The sequence below is a fragment of the Oncorhynchus masou genome, chromosome 4 (assembly GCF_036934945.1).
Source record: "Oncorhynchus masou masou isolate Uvic2021 chromosome 4, UVic_Omas_1.1, whole genome shotgun sequence".
Taxonomy (NCBI): Eukaryota; Metazoa; Chordata; class Actinopteri; order Salmoniformes; family Salmonidae; genus Oncorhynchus; species Oncorhynchus masou.
This window is the reverse complement of record NC_088215.1, coordinates 17,024,659-17,047,246: the sequence shown is the minus strand read 5'-3', so window position 1 is coordinate 17,047,246 and position 22,588 is coordinate 17,024,659. Positions and strand designations below refer to the sequence as shown.

General features: G+C 43.8%; 1 protein-coding gene across 4 annotated transcripts; it reads right to left on the bottom strand.

The window, feature by feature from the left end:
* Positions 1–6,534: 6,534 nt before the first annotated feature.
* On the bottom strand, positions 6,535–22,438 carry LOC135524860 (protein Wiz-like). 4 transcript variants are annotated; one of them, XM_064952722.1, is made up of 12 exons: positions 22,341–22,437; positions 21,965–22,040; positions 21,724–21,811; positions 21,057–21,512; positions 20,454–20,840; positions 19,807–20,259; positions 19,410–19,594; positions 9,628–9,802; positions 9,126–9,352; positions 8,177–8,423; positions 7,862–8,027; positions 6,535–7,645 (listed from the first exon to the last, which is right to left on the bottom strand). In XM_064952722.1, the coding sequence occupies exons 3-12, from the start codon at positions 21,743–21,745 to the stop codon at positions 7,453–7,455; spliced, it is 2,511 nt and encodes an 836-aa protein (XP_064808794.1). In that variant the 5' UTR covers positions 21,746–21,811; positions 21,965–22,040; positions 22,341–22,437; the 3' UTR covers positions 6,535–7,452. The 4 variants fall into 4 exon arrangements, with proteins under 4 accessions (XP_064808794.1, XP_064808799.1, XP_064808790.1 ...); XM_064952727.1 differs by having other exon boundaries at positions 22,412–22,435; XM_064952718.1 differs by having other exon boundaries at positions 22,351–22,430.
* Positions 22,439–22,588: the final 150 nt, after the last annotated feature.

Sequence of the window (22,588 nt, the reverse complement as noted above, 5' to 3'; positions counted from 1 at the left end):
GAGGAGATTAGGCTGTGTTCCAATCATCCCTTTTCAGGAAGGGATTGAGGCTGCATTCTCACTTAAAATGAGCAGGTCCCTTTGAAAAGGACGAACATGAGTAATCTACCGGCTGCCACAGACAGACAGACAGACAGACAGACAGACAGACAGACAGACAGACAGACAGACAGACAGACAGACAGACAGACAGACAGACAGTGTAATAAATGCATAGGGTCAATATGGAATTAACAGAATGGGATACAGGAATATGTTATTAGCAGGCTTTAAAAGTAGGCACTTGGGGCTGGAAGCGGATCAGCGAGGGTGGTTGAATGGTTCCTCAGGGACCATCAATATGTTCGTAATGTCTGGTGGAGAGGAGAGGATGGAAGCAGAGAGCAGCCTGAGACAGAAGCGTGATAGATCGATTCCAGAGTGAGGCCCACTGTTTGGAATAGGCAGACACACAGACACCGTGTCGTGCTCTATAAGCCTGGTAGGGATAATGTCCTCTCTCTCCCTCGCTCTCTCTACTCTTATACACCCTCTCTCTCTCTCTACTCCTATACGCCCTCTCTCTCTCTACTCATATACGCCCTCTGACTCAATGATATGGTTTCTTCTCAACACTCACTATACCAGGAAGAGGCCTTTCAGTATTTACGTATATAACATACTTGAGATACGTCATGTAGCCTATTTTAGGATAGTCCAGTTGTGGGTAAAGATGCTCATTTACAATTGTTTAGCAGTTAATTGTGAATTGATCCATTTTGAATAAGGATAATATTGTGGGACACAAGTGGGACACAATCATGAAGTGGAACGACATTTATTGGATATTTCAAACTTTTTTAACAAATCAAAAACTGAAAAATTGGGCGTGCAAAATTATTCAGCCCCTTTACTTTCAGTGCAGTAAACTCTCTCCAGAAGTTCAGTGAGGATCTCTGAATGATCCAATGTTGACCTAAATGACTAATGATGATAAATACAATCCACCTGTGTGTAATCAAGTCTCCGTATAAATGCACTTGCACTGTGATAGTCTCAGAGGTCCGTTAAAAGCGCAGAGAGCATCATGAAGAACAAGTAACACACCAGGCAGGTCTGAGATACTGTTGTGAAGAAGTTTAAAGCCGGATTTGGATACAAAAAGATTTCCCAAGCTTTAAACATCCCAAGGAGCACTGTGCAAGCAATAATATTGAAATGGAAGGAGTATCAGACCACTGCAAATCTACCAAGACCTGGCCGTCCCTCTAAACTTTCAGCTCATACAAGGAGAAGACTGATCAGAGATGCAGCCAAGAGGCCCATGATCACTCTGGATGAACTGCAGAGATCTACAGCTGAGGTGGGAGACTCTGTCCATAGGACAACAATCAGTCGTGTATTGCACAAATCTGGCCTTTATGGAAGAGTGGCAAGAAGAAAGCCATTTCTTAAAGATATCCATAAAAAGTGTCGTTTAAAGTTTGCCACAAGCCACCTGGGAGACACACCAAACATGTGGAAGAAGGTGCTCTGGTCAGATGAAACCAAAATTGAACTTTCTGGCAACAATGCAAAACGTTATGTTTGGCGTAAAAGCAACACAGCTCATCACATTGAACACACCATCCCCACTGTCAAACATGGTGGTGGCAGCATCATGGTTTGGGCCTGCTTTTCTTCAGCAGGGACAGGGAAGATGGTTAAAATTGATGGGAAGATGGATGGAGCCAAATACAGGACCATTCTGGAAGAAAACCTGATGGAGTCTGCAAAAGACCTGAGACTGGGACAGAGATTTGTCTTCCAACAAGACAATGATCCAAAACATAAAGCAAAATCTACAATGGAATGGTTCAAAAATAAACATACCCAGGTGTTAGAATGGCCAAGTCAAAGTCCAGACCTGAATCCAATCGAGAATCTGTGGAAAGAACTGAAAACTGCTGTTCACAAATGCTCTCCATCCAACCTCACTGAGCTCGAGCTGTTTTGCAAGGAGGAATGGGAAAAAAATTCAGTCTCTCGATGTGCAAAACTGATAGAGACATACCCCAAGCAACTTACAGCTGTAATCGCAGCAAAAGGTGGCGCTACAAAGTATTAACTTAAGGGGGCTGAATAATTTTGCACGCCCAATTTTTCAGTTTTTGATTTGTTAAAAAAGTTTGAAATATCCAATAAATGTCGTTCCACTTCATGATTGTGTCCCACTTGTTGTTGATTCTTCACAAAAAAATACAGTTTTATATCTATATGTTTGAAGCCTGAAATGTGGCAAAAGGTCGCAAAGTTCAAGGGGGGCGAATACTTTCGCAAGGCACTGTATTTATTTATTTATTTATTTATTATTTGGCTGAAACACAACTGAAATAAAACTCATCGATCTTCATTCTTCACCATCTAGTGTAGTTTATCTAAGGTAGATTGTTTTTTACTCTATGTGACTGAAATACAACTTGCATCAATCTTTTAAGTGTGGTTTATCTAAAGTAGATTGTTGAGTGCAGACCTAACACTGATTTAACGACTACCATTCCCCAGGGTCCAGTCCAGGAGGTTAGTGATTAACAGTACAACAGACGGATGAAACAGTAGGGAGTGGAAGGCTGCAGCATCAGGGAGAACTATATCCACTGGCCAGACATGATTTATACAGGCAATAAAATTAATATCCCGGGCCTGCTACTGTCAATGCTGGGAAGCTGTCCTAGCTTTGTGTTGTGTGAAGGGAGCCATGGCCACCACCACCAGACCTGGGTTCAAATAGTATTGGGCTTCATCTACACAGGCAACCCAATTCTGATGTAGTACTTTAGCTGGGCTTCCTTGAGTTTGAATAATGAGCTTTACTGGCATCAATGGCACCAATGGAACAGTCCCAAATATTCAAACCCTGTCAATCTCAGACGCTAGGCAGATTAACATATTTGAAATATTATTTTAACCCAGGCCAGATCGCCTCACAGTTATGGGGAAACATGTACTGAACTGTTCATCAGCACTGAACCGTTTCAACATTCCTTCAGACCAGTGGAGGCTGGTGGGAGGAGCTATAGGAAGGCGGGCTCATTGTAATGGCTGGAATGGAATCAATGGAACGGTATCAAACATATCAAACATATGGAAATGACATGTTTGACTCCATTCCATTCCAGCCATTACAATGAGTCCAACCTCATATAGCTCCTCCCACCAGCCCCCTCTGCTTCAGACTGAATTGGTGTGAAGTCGCTGTCAGATGTTCTCAGTCTAATGTGTTACTGAAGCCCAAAGACACAACAATGAGGTTGATGAGAGAAAACGTGGAATAGAGTGAAAATGATAGGGTTCTATTCTACTTGTACAGAAATTGTTTGAATTGTTTGGATCCTGAGAGGGTTTTGTGAAAGAAAGTGTTTGTGATGGATTCAAACCCGACGACATGACACTCAAGTTTTAAGTTCTATTTTGGTTCGGTTTGACATTAAGGAATTGTTCTTGGCCAAGTCAACTACAACGGCTTGTTTATTTTTTACAACCACACTATATGGAAGAATTGGACATACTGTAAGACTACCAATTGACACGTGGCATTGTCAGCAATGAAGGACAGATGGGCCTGGTATTTTATAGGATATAATTATGTATGTAGAAGTTTGGATAGAAAAAAAGTATATACAGGAGTGGACAGTAATTTCTCGATTTACCCTGCTAGCCAGCCTCTTGTAGCTCATTGTGTACGTCTTGGGTCTGTGTCTTGTGGTGCTACAGACAGTCACTTTCATTCATCTGTTGGATTTGTTTACATTGTAGTCTCAGCCTAATTTCATTAGACAAGGAACCTTGGAAAAACCACTGTTACTGATGTCTTGACCTCAAATCAGTCAAATCAAATTGTATTAGTCACATGCTTTGTAAACAACAGGTGTAGGCTAACAGTGAAACGCTTACTTACTTGTCTTTTTCAAACAATGCAGTGTTAAAGATTTAACAAAAGTAGATATACAGTTTATATATACACTACCGTTCAAAAGCTTGGGGTCACATAGCAATGTCCTTGTTTTTGAAAGAAAATCACACTTTTTGTCCATTAAAATAAAATAGATCAGAAATACAGTGTAGACATTGTTAATGTTGTAAATGACTGTTGTAGTTGGAAACAGCTGATTTTTTATGGAATATCTACATAGGCGTACAGAGGCCCATTATCAGCAACCATCACTCCTGTGTTCCAATGGCACATTGTGTTAGCTAATCCAAGTTTATCATTTTAAATTGATCATTAGAAATCCTTTTTGCAATTATATTAGCACATCTGAAAACTCTTGTTCTGGTTAAAGAAGCAATAAAACTGGCCTTCTTTAGACTAGTTGAGTATCTGGAGCATCAGCATTTGTGGGTTTGATTACAGGCTCAAAATAGCCAGAAACAAAGACTTTCTTCTGAAACTCGTCAGTCTATTCTTGTTCTGAGAAATGAAGGCAATTCTATGCGAGAAATTGCCAAGAAACTGAAGATCTCGTACAACGCTGTGTACTACTCCCTTCACAGAACAGCGCAGATTGTCTCTAACCAGAATAGAAAAAGGAGTGGGAGGCCCTGGTGCACAGCTGAGCAAGAGGACAAGTGCATTGGTGTCTAGTTTGAGAAACAGACCCCTCACAAGTCCTCATCTGGCAGCTTCATTAAATAGTACCCGCAAAACACCAGTCTCAACGTCAACAGTGAAGAGGCAATTCCAGGATGCAAGGACTTTTCTAAGTGACCCTAAACTTTTGAACAGTAGTGTATATATATACAGTACCAGTCAAAAGTTTGGACACACCAACTCATTCAAGGGTTTTTCTTTATTTGTACTATTTTCTACATTGCAGAATAATAGTGAAGAGATCAAACTATGAAATAACACATATGGAATCATGTAGTAACAAAAAAAGTGTTCAACGAATCAAAATATATTTTATATTTGAGATTCTTCAAAGTAGCCAACCTTTGCCTTGATGACAGCTTTGCACACATTTGGCATTCTCTCAACCAGCTTCACCTGGAATGCTTTTCCAACCATCTTGAAGAAGTTCCCACATATGCTCAGTTCCCGCTCAGCCCAGTCAAAACTGTTCGCTGCTCTGGCCCCCCAATGGTGGAACAAACTCCCCCACGACGCCAGGACAGCGGAGTCAATCACCACCTTCCGGAGACACCTGAAACCCCACCTCTTCAAGGAATACCTAGGATAGGATAAAGCAATCCTTCTCACCCCCCCTTAAATGATTTAGATGCACTATTGTAAAGTGGCTGTTCCACTGATGTCAGAAGGTGAATTCACCAATTTGTAAGTCGCTCTGGATAAGAGCGTCTGCTAAATGACTTAAATGTAAATGTAATATGCTGAATACTTGTTGCCTGCTTTTCCTTCACTCTTTGGTCCAACTCCTCCCAAACCATCTCAATTGGATGTTGGGTGGTTGGGTGATTGTGGAGGACAGGTTATCTGATGTACCATTAGGATTTTGCTTGTGCTTAGCAATATTCCATTTATTTTTATCCTAAAAAATTACATCGTCCTTGCCTGAGGACAAGCATACCCATAACATTGTGCAGCCACCACCATGCTTGAAAACATGAAGAGTGGTACTTTGTGATGTGTTGTGCTGGATTTGCCCCAAATATAACAATTTGTATTCAGGACAGAAAGTTCATTTCTTTGAAACAATTTTTGCAGTTTTACTTTAGTGCCTTACTGCAAACAGGATGCATATTTTGGAATATTTTTTATTCTGTACAAGCTTCCTTCTTTTTACTCTGTCATTTAGGTTAGTATTTTGGAGTAACTGCAATGTTGTTGATCACAGCCATTAATTTTTGTAACTATTTCAGTCACCAATGGCCTCATGGTGAAATCCCTGAGCTGTTTCCTTCCTCGCTGGCAACGGAGTTAGGAAGGACGCCTGTATCTTTGTAACATCTTATGCATCATCCAAAGTGTAATGAATAACTTCACCAGGCTCAGAGATATTCAATGTCTGCTTTTTTATTTTTACCCATCTACCAATAGGTGCCCTTTGCGTGGCATTAGAAAACCTCCCTGGTCTTTGTCGTTCAATCTGTGTTTGGTAATTCTCTGCTCGAATGAAGGACCTTAAAGGTAATTGTATGTGTGGTGGACAGAGATGAGGTAGTCATACAAAAATCATGTTAAACACTATTATTTCACACAGTCCAAGCAACTTATGTGAGTTAAGCCACTTTACTCCTGAACTTATTCAGGCTTGCCATAACAAAGGGTTTTAATACCTGACTGAATGCATTTCAGCTTTTCATTTTTAATGAATTTGTAAAAATGTAAAAAACATAAATCCACTTTGACATTATGGGGTATTGTGTGTAAGCCATTTTAAATTCAGGCTGTAACACAAGAATGTGTGGAAAAAGTCAAGGGATGTGAATACTTTCTGAAGGCACTGTAGGTTGAAAACGTCAGCTGGTCAGCGCATGCTCTGAGTACACGTCCTGGTATTCTGTCTGGCTCTGCAGCCGTCAAACCACTAATTACAGAAGAATTCAAGACAAATATAAAACCTTGTCTTATATTTATTTACTTCAGAAAACAGTTCTACATTTAAAAACAGAATTCATAAAAAATCTAATACAAATTCCTGTACAATAGGGAAATTTCAGACCATAATTCAAAAGTGAACATGCTTCCTTCCCTGCTATTCTGCAATGCAACCTATAATGCCACACTGCTTTGGAACAGTTGAAACAAGGGAAATGTATTTAATGCTCGAACAGGCTTTGCCTTACTTCTTCAGTGACATCACTGACTACAGTCTATGGAAACCCATTCCATCCAATGTCAGACTACTATGAATTTAGGTTTCTATAAAAACAATGTGCAATAAACATCCCAATAAAGACATGGAATGTAACCATTGCTAGACTACTAAGTGGTAGGAATGTGTCATGGTGAATGAATGTTAGTTTGTTTGACCCCATGTCTAAGTTAACCCAGCAAGAGTAGTTACTGAAAGTAGACTTCTTCAACTGGCCCAAGTAGGCCCTCTAGAGTTGATATGAGGCTGGTACAGCTATGTCTGTGCTACACGAACCTTATCCCCAGGCTAGAGACACACAGCTGGTGGACAAGACGAGTGCTACAGTACATCCACTTTGTGCAGTTATCATTCAAACCAAGTCATTCGTTTAACGCTGAATAAATAAATGAACGCATCACCCCCCCCCCCCCCCCCCCCCACACACACACACACACACACACACACACACACACACACACACACACACACACACACACACACACACACACACACACACACACACACACACACACACACCTTATTAGGTGTTTTTACCACAGTGTAGACTGAGTTCAACAGTCCTGTGAGGAAAACAAACAGATGAACAACAGATAAGACGATCCAACTCAGTGGTAATAAGGGAAATGCAGTGAGTGTAGCCACAGTAGTGGACCATTTAAACCACCAGTGGTGCCAGAAGGACCGGGGTGGTGGTGGTGGCTGAGGGTTCGATGCCCGGGACCAGGGGCCGTTCTGGGTCAGGGGGAGGACAGGCCTTGTTGAAGCGGAGGTCCAGGATGTGTTTCTGCAGGTGTCTGATCCAGTCCTCCTGTACTGACTGAGATCCATGGAACACTGCCTCACAGAACCTGAGGGATGGAATAGAACAGAAAGCAAGAGAGGGAAGGTTGGTTAATATTAATATACAAACAGACCAGTGCTTAAACCACTTTCTGTGAAACATTGTGGAACCTGTAGTGCAGAGACCCTCGTACGATGCCAATAATAAATCATACAAGTGTGTGACCTCAGGCAATCTGAGTTCAGCGTACATTAAACTATCAGCATTTTGGCAATCAGCTCACCTGCACTTGAGGGTGTACTCTTTGCCCACTTGTTTGACCAGAGGAGTGGAGGGAGGCCTGGGAACCAGGGAAGGGATGTTTCCTGACCGGGGGGGTTGTTGAGAGCCGCCGTCTCCCTCTGCTCCCTCCGTATGGGCGGTGTGTTTAGGGACCCGCCGCTCAAAACCTGGCAGACGGGTTGGAAAGGGGTTTAAAATCAGAGTCTACCATAGCTCAACGTTGGTTTTATCAGAGGGCAAACAGGTATAAAGTTCTGTAGGGTGTGTGTGTGTGTGTGTGTGTACATGCACTTTTGAGTCGGTTTCCATCTCTCACCTCTAGGAGAGCGTATGTGGTTGAAGTCTCCTCTAGCCCCCTGGGACTGCGTATGAGTGACGGTATGATGGTGATATGACGAGTGTCCCGTCTCCCCCTGTGACCGTTGACCTTGAGCTGCCCTGGACGAACCCCCAGCGACCCTGGCCACCTCTCGGCCCGCCCTGCGCCCCAGCCCCACAGCCCTCTGGGCTCCCGAGGGGAAGGAGCTTGAGTCTGTGGAGGGAAAGTGGGACGGGGTGTTCCTCTGGAAGGGTAAAAGAAATCAACTGTTGGTGAAATAGTTTTCCCTCTAAGTTGGAATGGTAGTAGAAATAGCATACAGCACACACACAGACTGATGTTAGCAACTACAGACCACTGTTATTCTATTGGTGTCAACCTGCCACTTTCCTCTCAATTTACATCAATATCTGTCCACTCATCTCGTCTCCCCAATCCTCAGCTACTGTTTAGAAAAGCAAGGATGAAACCCAGCCGCTCTCCGAGACTGAGAGTTGAAGCACTCCTGTCACAGAACTAAGCAGCTGGAAAGTGCCTAAATGTCATGCACTTGAGGGGATGTGATTGTCACTTGCTTTTAATCCAAGATTCCGTGATCAGCCACTGCCACAGAGCAATTAGATCCAAACCTAATGGGCGCTATACTTAACCAATAAGGCCAGAGGGGGTGTGGTATAAGGCCAATATACCACGGCTAAGGGCTGTCCTTATGCACGATGCAACGTGGAGTGCCTGGACGCAGCCCTTAGCCGTGGTATATTGGCCATATACCACAAACCTCCGAGGTGCCTTATTGCTATTATAACCTGGTTACAAACGTAATTAGAGCAGTAAAAATAAATGTTTTGTCATACCTGTGGTATATGGTCTGATATACCATGACTATTAGCCAATCAGCATTCAGTGCTCGAACCACCCAGTTTGTAATAGAAGATGTAACACTCACCTTAAACCTGATGTTGCGGTCACCGTCGCGGTACTGGCGGTGGATCTCCGCGGCCTTGCGGGGCTGCCTCTGGATCCAGGCGCTGAGCAACTCGATGGGGGAGGCCTTTACACCCTCTACCCTCCACTCCTTAACCCCCAGCTGGCGGAGGTGGGCCCGGGCGTGGCTCGCCAGCGCCGTGCGGTTCTCAAAGTCAAAGCCGCACAGCTCGCAGCACGCCTCCCCGGCTGGAAGGAGAGAAGAGGACAGGGGGGTTAAAAACAGACGTTTTGACAGTTGAAGCGTTTCTTGTGATAAACGTTTCTATTTCAGCACTAATTACTAGGCAGGTTACCCAGTTGATTTTTATTATATATATTTTTTTACTAATAATGGAATCAGTCACCTTTGGAAAGAGCTCCTGCTAATTACAATTGCCATCACAGCTGCAATGGAAAACAGTTGCCTGCCACAAATAACCTGGCTGAGATCTGCTGGTCAGGCGTGAGCACTATTAGTTTACCAGACTGGGAGGATCCATTCTTATCAGGGGAAGGCTTGTCGTTGAGGGAGTAGTCCAGTGGAGGAGTGAAAGTCCTCTTAGAGCCCTGGGGAGCCCACGAAGGCTCCGAGAACCTCCTGTGATTGGCCCAGGCCGGGTCGGCGCTGGAGTGAGCGGACGCTGGCTCCCTCTTGACCTACAACACAATACATCTTTAATGAGCCATTTCAACAGGTTTTTTGCCATCACAGCCCCCAATCAGAGGAAGGACTGTTAAAGACTTCAGCCACCCAAGTCATACACTGTTCTCTCTGCAAGTGGTACCGGAGTGCCAAGTCTGGGGCCAAAAGGCTCCTCAACAGCTTCTACCCCCCAAGCCGTAAGACTGCTGAACAGCTAATCAAATGGCCACCTGGACTATTTACATTGACCCCCTTATGTTATTAATAATCACTCTCTTGTACAGGCTTGATGTACACTCACTGGACTCTAACCACACACACACACACACACACACACACACGCATATTGACGCCACACACGGACATACATACATACACATGCATATTCACGCCACACACACGGACATACACACGTACACACACACACACATTCATGCCACACACAGACATACACACACATGCATATTGACGCCACACACACAAACACGCTGCTGTTACTCTGTTCATTATCTAGTCACTTTTCCCCTACCTACATGAACACATTACCTCTATTAGCTCAACCAACCTTCACCCCCGCACATTGACTCAGTACCGGTACCCCTTGTATATAGCCTCGTTGTTATTTTTTATTGTCGTTTCTGTGTTGTTACTGACGTTAAACAAAAATTCAAAGGGCAGTAAGGCACATTTCCGCATATGACCAAATTCAATGTTTTTGCTTACTGTTTCATACACATCTGTGCTTTTACGAAGAAAAATACACATAGCTATGAGGATTCTACATTTAAATTCATAGCTACATCCATTGTAGCAAGAAGATGACCATGGTGGTCAGGTCAAAAACTAAAAACAGTCGACTCATGACTCGATGATTGTGAGTTCTCCAACATAGGGCAGATTTTTATATATATATATATATATATATATATATATATATATATATATATATATATATATATATATATATAATCTGCCCTATATATATATAAAATCTGCCCCATGTCGATATATACACTGTTCAAAAAAATAAAGGGAACACTTATACAACACAAAGTAACTCCAAGTCAATCACACTTCTGTGAAATCAAACCGTCCAGTTAGGAAGCAACACTGATTGACAATAAATTTCACATGCTGTTGTGCAAATGGAATGGATAACAGGTGGAAATTATAGGCAATTAGCAAGACACCCCCAATAAAGGAGAGGTTCTGCAGGTGATAACCACAGACCACTTCTCAGTTCCTATGCTTCCTGGCTGATGTTTTGGTCACTTTTGAATGCTGGCGGTGCTTTCACTCTAGTGGTAGCATGAGACGGAGTCTACAACCCACACAAGTGGCTCAGGTAGTGCAGCTCATCCAGGATGGCACATCAATGCGAGCTGTGGGAAGAAGGTTTGCTGTGTCTGTCAGCGTAGTGTCCAGAGCATGGAGGCGCTACCAGAAGACAGGCCAGTACATCAGGAGACGTGGAGGAGGCCGTAGGAGGGCAACAACCCAGCAGCAGGACCGCTACCTCCGCCTTTGTGCAAGGAGGAGCAGGAGGAGCACTGCCAGAGCCCTGCAAAATGACCTCCAGCAGGCCACAAATGTGCATGTGTCTGCTCAAAGGGTCAGAAACAGACTCCATGAGGGTGGTATGAGGGCACGACGTCCACAGCCCAACACCGTGCAGGACGTTTGGCATTTGCCAGAGAACACCAAGATTGGCAAATTCGCCACTGGTGCCCTGTGCTCTTCACAGATGAAAGCAGGTTCACACTGAGCACGTGTGACAGACGAGACAGAGTCTGGAGACGCCGTGGAAAACGTTCTGCTGCCTGCAACATCCTCCAGCATGACCAGTTTGGTGGTGGGTCAGTCATGGTGTGGGGTGGCATTTCTTTGGGGGGCCGCATAGCCCTCCATGTACTCGCCAGAGGTAGCCTGACTGCCATTAGGTACCGAGATGAGATCCTCAGACCCCTTGTGAGACCATATGCTGGTGCGGTTGGCCCTGGGTTCCTCCTAATGCAAGACAATGCTAGACCTAATGTGGCTGGAGTGTGTCAGCAGTTCCTGCAAGAGGAAGGCATTGATGCTATGGACTGGCCTGCCCGTTCCCCAGACCTGAATCCAATTGAGCACATCTGGGACATCATGTCTCGCTCCATCCACCAACGCCACGTTGCACCACAGACTTTCCAGGAGATGGCGGATGCTTTAGTCCAGGTCTGGGAGGAGATCCCTCAGGAGACCATCCGCCACCTCATCAGGAGCATGCCCAGGCATTGTAGGGAGGTCATACAGGCACGTGCAAGCCTACACACACTACTGAGCCTGATTTTGACTTGTTTTAAGGACATTACATCAATGTTGGATCAGCCTGTAGTGTGGTTTTCCACTTTAATTTTGAGTGCGACTCCAAATCCAGACCCCCATGGGTTGATACATTTTATTTCCATTGATAATGTGTGATTTTGTTGTCAGCACATTCAACTATGTGAAGAAAAAAGTATTTAATAAGAATATTTATTCATTCAGATCTAGGATGTGTTATTTTAGTGTTCCCTTTTGAGCAGTATATATCTATATATATTTATCTCTCGATACATACAGTTGAAGTCAGAAGTTTACATTCACTTAGGTTGGAGTCATTAAAACTCATTTTTCAACCACTCCACAAATTTCTTGTTAACAAACTATAGTTTTGGCAAGTCGGTTAGGATATCTAGTTTGTGCATGACACAAGTCATTTTTCAAAAATTGTTTACAGACAGATTATTTCACTTATAATTCACTGTATCACAATTCCAGTGGGTCAGAAGTTTACAGTCGTGGCCAAAGTTTTGAGAATGACACAAATATGAATTTTCACAAAGTCTGCTGCCTCAGTGTCTTTAGATATTTTTGTCAGATGTTACTATGGAATACTGAAGAATAATTACAAGCATTTCATAAGTGTCAAAGGCTTTTATTGACAATTACATGAAGTTGATGCAAAGAGTCAATATTTGCAGTGTTGACCCTTCTTTTTCAAGACCTCTGCAATCCGCCCTGGCATGCTGTCAATTAACTTCTGGGCCACATCCTGACTGATGGCAGCCCATTCTTTCATAATCAATGCTTGGAGTTTGTCAGAATATGTGAGGTTTTGTTTGTCCACCTGCCTCTTGAAAATTGACCACAAGTTCTCAATGGGATTAAGGTCTGGGGAGTTTCCTGGCCATGGACCCAAAATATTGATGTTTTGTTCCCTGAGCCACTTAGCTATCACTTTTGCCTTATGGCAAGGTGCTCCATCATGCTAGAAAAGGCATTGTTCATCACCAAACTGTTCCTGGATGGTTGAGAGAAGTTGCTCTCTGAGGATGTGTTGGTACCATTCTTTATTCATGGCTGTGTTCTTAGGCAAAATTGTGAGTGAGCCCACTCCCTTGGCTGAGAAGCAACCCCACACATAAAAGATCTCAGGATGCTTTACTGTTGGCATGACACAGGACTGATGGCGCTCACCTCGTCTTTTCCGGACAAGCTTTATTCCAGATGCCCCAAACAACCGGAAAGGGGATCCATCAGAGAAAATGACTTTACCCCAGTCCTCAGCAGTCCATTCTCTGTACCTTTTGCAGAATATCAGTCTGTCCCTGATGTTTTTCCTGGAGAGTAGTGGCTTCTTTGCTGCCCTTCTTGACACCAGGCCATCCTCCAAAAGTCTTCGCCTCACTGTGCGTGCAGATGCACCATTCCTTCCTGCTGCCATTCCTGAGAAAGCTCTGCACTGGTGGTGCCCCGATCCCGCAGCTGAATCAACTTTGGAGACAGTCCTGGTGCTTGCTGGACTTTCTTGGGCACCCTGAAGCCTTCTTCACAACAATTGAACCGCTCTCCTTGAAGTTCTTGATGATCCAATAAATGGTTGATTTAGGTGCAATCTTACTGGCAGCAATATCCTTGCCTGTGAAGCCCTTTTTGTGCAAAGCAATGATGATGGAACGTGTTTCCTTGCAGGAAACTCTGGTTGACAGAGGAAGAACAATGTTTCCAAGCACCACCCTCCTTTTGAAGCTTCCAGTCTGTTATATGAACTCAATCAGCATGACAGAGTGATCTCCAGCCTTGTCCTCGTCACCACTAATACCTGTGTTAACGAGAGAATCACTGACATGATGTCAGCTGGTCCTTTTGTGGCAGGGCTGAAATGCAGTGGAAATGTTTTTGGGGGGGATTCAGTTCATTTGCATGGCAAAGAGGGACTTTGCAATGAATTGCAATTCATCTGATCACTCTTCATAACATTCTGGAGTATATGCAAATTGCCATCATACAAACTGAGGCAGCAGACTTTGTGAAAATGTATATTTGTGTCATTCTCAAAACTTTTGGCCATGACTGTACATATACTAACTTGACTATGCCTTTAAACCGCTTGGAAAATTCCAGAAAATTATGTCATGGCTTTAGGAGCTTCTTATAGGCTAATTGACATCATTGCAGTCAATTGGAGGTGTACCTGTGGATGTATTTCAAGGCCTACCTTCCAACTCAGTGCCTCTTTGCTTGACATCATGGGAAAATCAAATTAAATCAGCCAAGACCTCAGAATATAAATTGTAGACCTCCACAATTCTGGTTCATCCTTGGGAGCAATTTCCAAAAGCCTGAAGGTACCACGTTCATCTATACAAACAATAGTACGCAAGTATAAACACCATGGGACCATGCAGCCGTCATACCGATCATGAAGGAGACGTGTTCTGTCTCCTAGAGATGACCGTACTTTGGTGCGAAAAGTACAAATCAATCTCAGAACAACAGCAAAGGACCTTGTGAAGATGCTGGAGGAAACAGGCACAATAGTATTTATATCCACAGTAAAACGAGTCCTATATCGACATAACCTGAAACGGCACTCAGCAAGGAAGATGCCACTGCTCCAAAACGGCCATAAAAAAAGCCAGACTACGGTTTGCAACTGCACATGGGGACAAAGATCATACTTTTTAAGAAATGTCCTCTGGTCTGATGAAACAAAATAGAACTATTTGGCCATAATGACCATCGTTATCTTCTTGAAACTCCCCATCCCGGATTCGGGATCGTGACTAAAGCCTCAGGCTCATTAGCATAACGCAACGTTAACGATTTCTGAAAATCGCAAATAAAATGAAAATAATGCGCCTGCTCTCAAGCTTAGCCTTTTCTTAACAACACTGTCATCTCAGATTTTCAAAATATGCTTTTGAACCATAGCAATTCACTAATTTGTGTAAGAGTATGCTAAGCTAGCTTAGCATTCTGAGTAGCATTTAGCACGCAACATTTTCACAAAAACCAGATAACCAAATAAATAAAATAATTTACCTTTGAAGAGCTTCGGATGTTTTCAATGAGGAGACTCTCAGTTACATACCAAATGCGCAGTTTTTCCTGAAAGCGTCTGTGTGTAGGAGAAATCGCTCCGTTTTGTACATCACATTTGGCTACCGAAACGAACCGAAAATTCAGTCACCTACAACGTCAAACTTTTTCCGAATTAACTCCATAATATCGACGAAACATGGCAAACGTTGTTTGGAATCAATCCTCAAGGTGTTTTTTCACATATCTCTTCATTGATATATCGTTCGTGGAAGCCTGCATTCTTCTATAAATTCCATGGAAAAATACTTGCAGCTGACTTTTGCGCACCAATTTCGGCGCAGGACACCGGGCGGACACCTGGTAAATGTGGTCTCTTATGGTCAATCTTCCAATGATATGCCTACAAATACGTCACAATGCTGCAGACACCTTGGGGAAACGACAGAAAGGGCAGACTTACTCCTCTCGCATTCACAGCCATATAAGGAGACAATGGAAAACAGAGCCTCAAAAATCCTGCTCATTTCCTGGATGCCGTCTCATCTTGGTTTTGCCTGAAGCTCACGTTCTAGGGCACGCACAGAAAATATCTTTGCAGTTCTGGAAACGTCAGAGTGTTTTCTTTCCAAAGCTACCAATTATATGCATAGTCGAGCATCTTTTTGTGACAAAATATCTTGTTTAAAACGGGAACGTTTTTCATCCAAAAATGAAATTGCGCCCCTAGAGTTTCAACAGGTTAAATTTGGAGGACAAGAGGGGAGGCTTGCAAGCCGAAGAACACCATCCAAACCGTGAAGCACGGGGTGACAGCATCATGTTGTGGGGGTGCTTTGCTGCAAGAGGGACTGGTGCACTCCACAAAATAGATGGAATCATAAGGAACGAAAATTATGTAGATATATTGAAGCAACATCTCAAGACATCAGTCCAGAAGTTAAAGCTTGGTCGCAAATGGGTCTTCCAAATGGACATTGATCCCAAGCATGCTTCCAAAGTTGTGGCAAAATGGCTTAAGGACAACAAAGTCAAGGTATTGGAGTGGCCATCACAAAGCCCTGACCTCAATCCAATAGAAAATGTGGGAAGAACTGAAAAAGTGTGTGCGAGCAAGGAGGCCTACTAACCTGACTCAGTTACACCAGCTCTGTCTGGAGGAATGGGACAAAATTTACTCAACTTATTGTGGGAAGCTTGTGGAAGGCTACCCAAAACATTTGACCCAAGTTAAACAATTTAAAGGCAATGCTACCTAATACTCATTGAGTGTATGTAAACTTCTGACCCACTGGGAATGTGATGAAATAAATAAAAGCTGAAATAAATCACTCTCCTATTATTCTGACATTTCACATTCTTAAAATAAAGTGGTGATCCTAACTGACCTAAGACATGCAAATTTTTACTCTGAATAAATGTCAGGAATTGTGAAAACTGAGTTTAAATGTACTTGATATATGTAAACTTGTATGTAAACTTCAGACTTCAACTGTATATTACACACACACACTAACATTCAAACGTTTGGGGTCACTTAGAAATGTCCTTGTTTTTGAAAGAAAAGCACATTTTTTGGCTATTAAAATAACTTCAAATTGATCAGAAATACAGTTTAGACATTGTTAATATTGTAAATGACTATTGTAGCTGGAAACGGCTGATTTTTTTATGGAATATCTAGATAGGTGTACAGAGGCCCATTATCATATTCTTATCGGCAGACTCAGTAGCCTTGGTTTTTCTGATGACTGCCTTGCCTGGTTCACCAACTACTTTGCAGACAGAGTGCAGTGTGTCAAATCGGAGGGCATGCTGTCCGGTCCTCTGGCAGTCTCTATGGGGGTGCCACAGGGTTCAATTCTCGGGCCGACTCTTTTCTCTGTATATATCAATGATGTTGCTCTTGCTGCAGGCGATTCCCTGATCCACCTCTACGCAGACGACACCATTCTACATACTTCCGGCCCATCCTTGGACACTGTGCTATCTAACCTCCAAATAAGCTTCAATGCCATACAACACTCCTTCCGTGGCCTCCAACTGCTCTTAAACGCTAGTAAAACCAAATGTATGCTTTTCAACCGTTTGCTGCCTGGACGCCTGACTAGTATCACCACCCTGGATGGTTCCGACCTTGAATATGTGGACACCTATAAGTACCTAGGTGTCTGGCTAGACTGTAAACTCTCCTTCCAGACTCATATCAAACATCTCCAATCGAAAATCAAATCCAGAATCGGCTTTCTATTCCGCAACAAAGCCTCCTTCACTCATGCCGCCATACTTACCCTAGTAAAACTGACTATCCTACCGATCCTCTACTTCGGCGACGTCATCTACAAAATAGCTTCCAACACTCTACTCAGCAAACTGGATGCAGTTTATCACAGTGCCATCCGTTTTGTCACTAAAGCACCTTATACTACCCACCACTGCGACTTGTATGCTCTAGTCGGCTGGCCCTCGCTACATATTCGTCGCCAGACCCACTGGTTCCAGGTCATCTACAAGTCCATGCTAGGTAAAGCTCCGCCTTATCTCAGTTCACTGGTCACGATGGCAACACCCACCCATAGCACGCGCTCCAGCAGGTGTATCTCACTGATCATCCCTAAAGCCAACACCTCATTTGGCCGCCTTTCGTTCCAGTTTTCTGCAGCCTGTGACTGGAACGAAAGCCAACACCTCATTTGGCCGCCTTTCGTTCCAGTTTTCTGCTGCCTGTGACTGGAACGAATTGCAGAAATCGCTGAAGTTGGAGACTTTTATCTCCCACACCAACTTCAAACATCTGATATCTGAGCAGCTAACCGATCGCTGCAGCTGTACATAGTCTTATCGGTAAATAGCCCACCCAATTTTACCTACCTCATCTCCATACTGTTTTTATTTATTTACTTTTCTGCTCTTTTGCACATCAATATCTCTACCTGTACATGACCATCTGATCATTTATCACTCCAGTGTTAATCTGCAAAATTGTAATTAATAGCCTACCTCCTCATGCCTTTTGCACACAATGTATATAGACCCTTTTTTTTCCTACTGTGTTATTGACTTGTTTATTGTTTACTCAATGTGTAACTCTGTGTTGTCTGTTCACACTGCTATGCTTTATCTTGGCCAGGTCGCAGTTGCAAATGAGAACTTGTTCTCAACTAGCCTACCTGGTTAAATAAAGGTGAAAAAAAACTCCTGTGTTCCAATGGCATGTTGTGTTAGATAATCCAAGTTTATCATTTTAAAAGGCTAATTGATCATTAGAAATCATTTTTGCAATTATATTAGCACATCTGAAAACTGTTGTTCTGGTTAAAGAAGCAATAAAACTGGCCTTCTTTAGACTAGTTGAGTATCAGGAGCATCAGCATTTGGGGGTTCGATTACAGGCTCAAAATGGCCAGAAACAAAGGTTTTTTTTCTGAAACTCGTCAGTCTATTCTTGTTCTGAGAAATGAAGGCTATTCCATGCGAGAAATTGCCAAGAAACTGAAGATATCATACAATGCTGTTCACTACTCCCTTCACAGAACAGCGCAAACTGGCTGAATAGAAAGTTGAGTGGGAGGCCCCGGTACACAACTGAGCAAGAGGACAAGTACATAAGAGTGTCTAGTTTAGAAACAGACGCCTCACAAGTCCTCAACTGGCAGCTTCACTAAATAGTACCCGCAAAACACCAGTCTCAACGTCAACAGTGAAGAGGCGACCCCGGGATTCTGGCCTTCTAGGCAGAGTTGCAGAGAAAAAGCCATCTCTGTCCAGTGTCTGTGTTCTTTTGCCCATCTTAATCTTTTATTTTATTTTATTGGCCAGTCTGAGATATGGCTTTTTCTTTGCAACTCTGCCTAGAAGGCCAGCATCCCGGAGTCACCTCTTCAGTGTTGACATTGAGACTGGTGTTTTGCGGGTATTAACTGTCCAGAGTCATATTTGCTTGCGACGCACATCATTTTATTATCAGAGTGTGCCAGTGGACTTCTGATAAGTATGTTTTAGTGAGAAAGTGTTGGGATCAGGTACAACTATGTTTACCTACCCTCAAAATTAATATTTATGAGCAAATTCCCCCCACCCACAACTTCTCACCTCAATACATTTTTTTTTTTTTAATTTCAAGAGGTTGGGCTGAAATTGGGGTTGAGAGTTACCCTTTAAGCAGAAGTTATGATTCGCCCCTTAGTGCCTTGCTCGAGGGCACAAGCAGGTAGGTAGCACATGATGAGATATTGACGTGACCTCTATTGCCAAATGGACTGCACACATACATGCACTCACCTGGGTGGCATTGGCACTGCCCTCCTTCAGCAGGATGTCTCTCAGCAAGTCAATGGGGGACTCGTTGACAGACCACATGACTCCCAGCTGGCGCAGGTGGGAGCGGGCGTGGCAGGACAGGGCCTTGCGGCTGTCAAAGAACTGGCCACAGAATTCACAGGTGATCATGAGCTCCTGGTCTGAACCTGGGGAAGGGAAAGGGAGGGAGGAATTTGTCCCTTGACATGTCTCTGCATTTAGCTATGCTGCTTTGACTGAATGGATGGTCAATGGTCTGAGCGCAGTTATTCAATGGTAAAACAGAAAAACACAAATAGAAGAGGGAATTTGACACCAAACAAATTAGAAACCACAGAATTTATATCACTAGGTCAAAAAGATAGGACGCACATCTTACCGGAGTTGAAGGACTGGCCATTTTTGGCCCACTTCTGAGAACCCTGAGATCCATTACTGCTGCTGTACCCCCCAAGCGGACTGGAGAACCCCACATCCAGCTCCATCTCCAGGGGCTCCGGCTTGGGACAGACCAGGGTGGAGCCCTTCTTGGCCTTGGACCTGGGATTGTGGCTGGAGGCCAGGGGGCTGAGGTGGGCATTAGCTGAGGATCTAGCTGGAGACCTGGCTGGGGCTGGAGATTGAGAAGGGGTCTTGGTGGTTGTGTTACTGGGTCGTACCGATGCAGCAGCCGCAAGCACGCCGCTGCTGACCAGCTGCTGGACCGTGTCGATGGCCGACGCCTTGCCCAGGAGGTCGGTGACGCCGAGCTGGCGCAGGTGAGAGCGGGAGTGGCTTGCTAGGCCTTTGCGGTTCTCAAACTCCTCACCGCACAACACACAGGTGAACTCACCTGTATTCCAAATAATATGTTTTTGATGAATCACTTGAGGTTTTATCATTTACCTTTCTTGTTCTGTTCTTTGAATTGTGACATCCTTTTAAAATGACTTAAAATAAAATGACTAAATTTGACTTAAAATATGACTTAAACTATATGGATGTACCATTCGCAGATTGCCCCTTTAAAAATAACTTGAAACTCACCCGTGCTGAGCCTATGATCCTGTGGAGCGGTTCCTTCTGATGCGGAGGGCTTGGGCCGTTTGTTGGAGGGAGGCTGGTGAAGGGAGGAGGAGGGGGATCCTTTATGTCTAGCAGGCGATGTGGACGAACCAGAGCCGGAGGGCCGTTTGTTAGAGTTAGAAGACATAGAAGGGTTATAGACGTTGAGACCTTCACTTGCTATAGGTTGGAGGTCTTCTGCTTCCATGATCTGGTAGAGGAATTCTATTGGTCCTCCTTTCGTCTCGGTGTTCTCGGTGATGCCAAACTGGCGCAAGTGGGCCCGGCAGTGACTGGCCAGGCCTTTGCGGGACTCATACCAAGCACCGCACAATTGGCACACATGCACCTCGTCATTGGTGTCCATCGCTGTAGAGGCCGGGGAGGAGCCAGAGACTGGTGTTAGAAAGTGCCATGTTATACTTGAGTTGAATAATGTCATTACATAAGAACACAAATATCTATCTGCACACATGTAAATGGTACAACGTTCAATTCCACAAATATAATAGGCCTAATATGTGACTTCCTGATGACAAACATCTAATAACGGAACACTTAAAAAACACCCAGACTGAGACTTGCCCAGGGTGAGAGGGGCATCCGTCTCCTGTGGTGCCCAGGCAGGCTTGGCCGAGGCCAGGCTCGCTCCCCCTGAGGCCGATGGTGTCTTGCCTGCTGTTAGGAACGACGACATGGAAGACTGCCGAGGCTTGGCCAAAACTGTCCCTTTACGAGCTACCTTGGATATATTATTCTGTGGGGTTGTCACTACTTTGACCCTACCCCCAAGAGGGGACTCCTTCTGCGAGATTAGTGTCCCCGACCCCTTGGTTTTTTTGGGTGAAGAGTAGACGGGTTTGGGTGGGTGCATGGAACCGTCCCTGTCCTGAATCAGCTGGTAGAGTAAGTCTATGGGAGCTCCGCTGTTGTCCGAGACAGCCACGCCGAGCTGACGGAGGTGGAGTCTGGCGTGACTAGAGAGACCCCGCCGTGTCTCGAAGTAGGTCCCGCACACCTCACACATAACCGGGGCCGGGGCTGAGGGACAAGAGAGAGAGGAGGGAGGGAGGAGAGGAGGAAGGGAAGAGAGGAGGAAGAGATGAAGTGGTGCAGAGGAAATAGTAAGAGTGTGAGTGTAAATCCAGAGACATTCTGAATCTGAGGCAAAACAACGCTTCTAATCAAAAATGGTTCCAACTGACTCAGACTATAATTCATGCACATCTTCTCTTTTCCTATTTGTTCTTACCCTCTTCTTTTGTGTTCTCCATGAGTGCGGGTGACTGGATGACTTTGATTCCAGGGTTGATGATGGAACTAGCCTAGGATGTTGTCTTCTTCCGTACATAAGATAATTGAGAGGGGGGAAATGGATAGAAAACACATGGTGTATGTTTTAGCAGCTCATTGGTTAGAATAGAAAGTAACTGAAACAGCATGCCACATCCAGTCAATTCAGACCACTCTGATTTGGTCCTAATGTAAGTTACCAGTAACGTCCAACTCGAGGGCTGTCAAACTTCTTGAATGACACTCAGACCAGCAACAGCAGTTGAGCAGAGTTCCCTTTCAATAGATGTAAACAGAGATAGGAGTTAATTTGCTCAGATTGTTAGATAGATATCAAGCTAGCTAGCCATAACGATTTGAAAATACAACTCCACAGCTTGGCTATCAGACTCAACTTATCAAAAAAGAATACGTAAACTGGCATTGTAGTTTGTTAGCTAAATGACTGCACTTTGCTAGCTAACGTTAGCTTGCTGGCTAGATAGCGAGGTTTGTTGAAAACTGGATTGGTCAGAGAAGAGGATACTTCACAATAAGACATGATAGGTAGCTAAGAACTTAACTAGTTAAACAGACCATAACTGACCGAAAATATACAATATTATCCTCTTGAATAATTTAACTCGACAAATTAACCCATGTCCCACCATCAGCGCCTGCGAAGAAGTTTTCAAAAATCGTTTCCGGGTCAAAATATTTACTCATACAAATTAAAAGTCCTTGTTTTAAATCCATCGATTGAACATTAAAAAAGTATAATATAATGTGGTGTCATTCCACAGCAACACTTTTGTGTATGCATATTGTAATATCAGAAAGTGTTT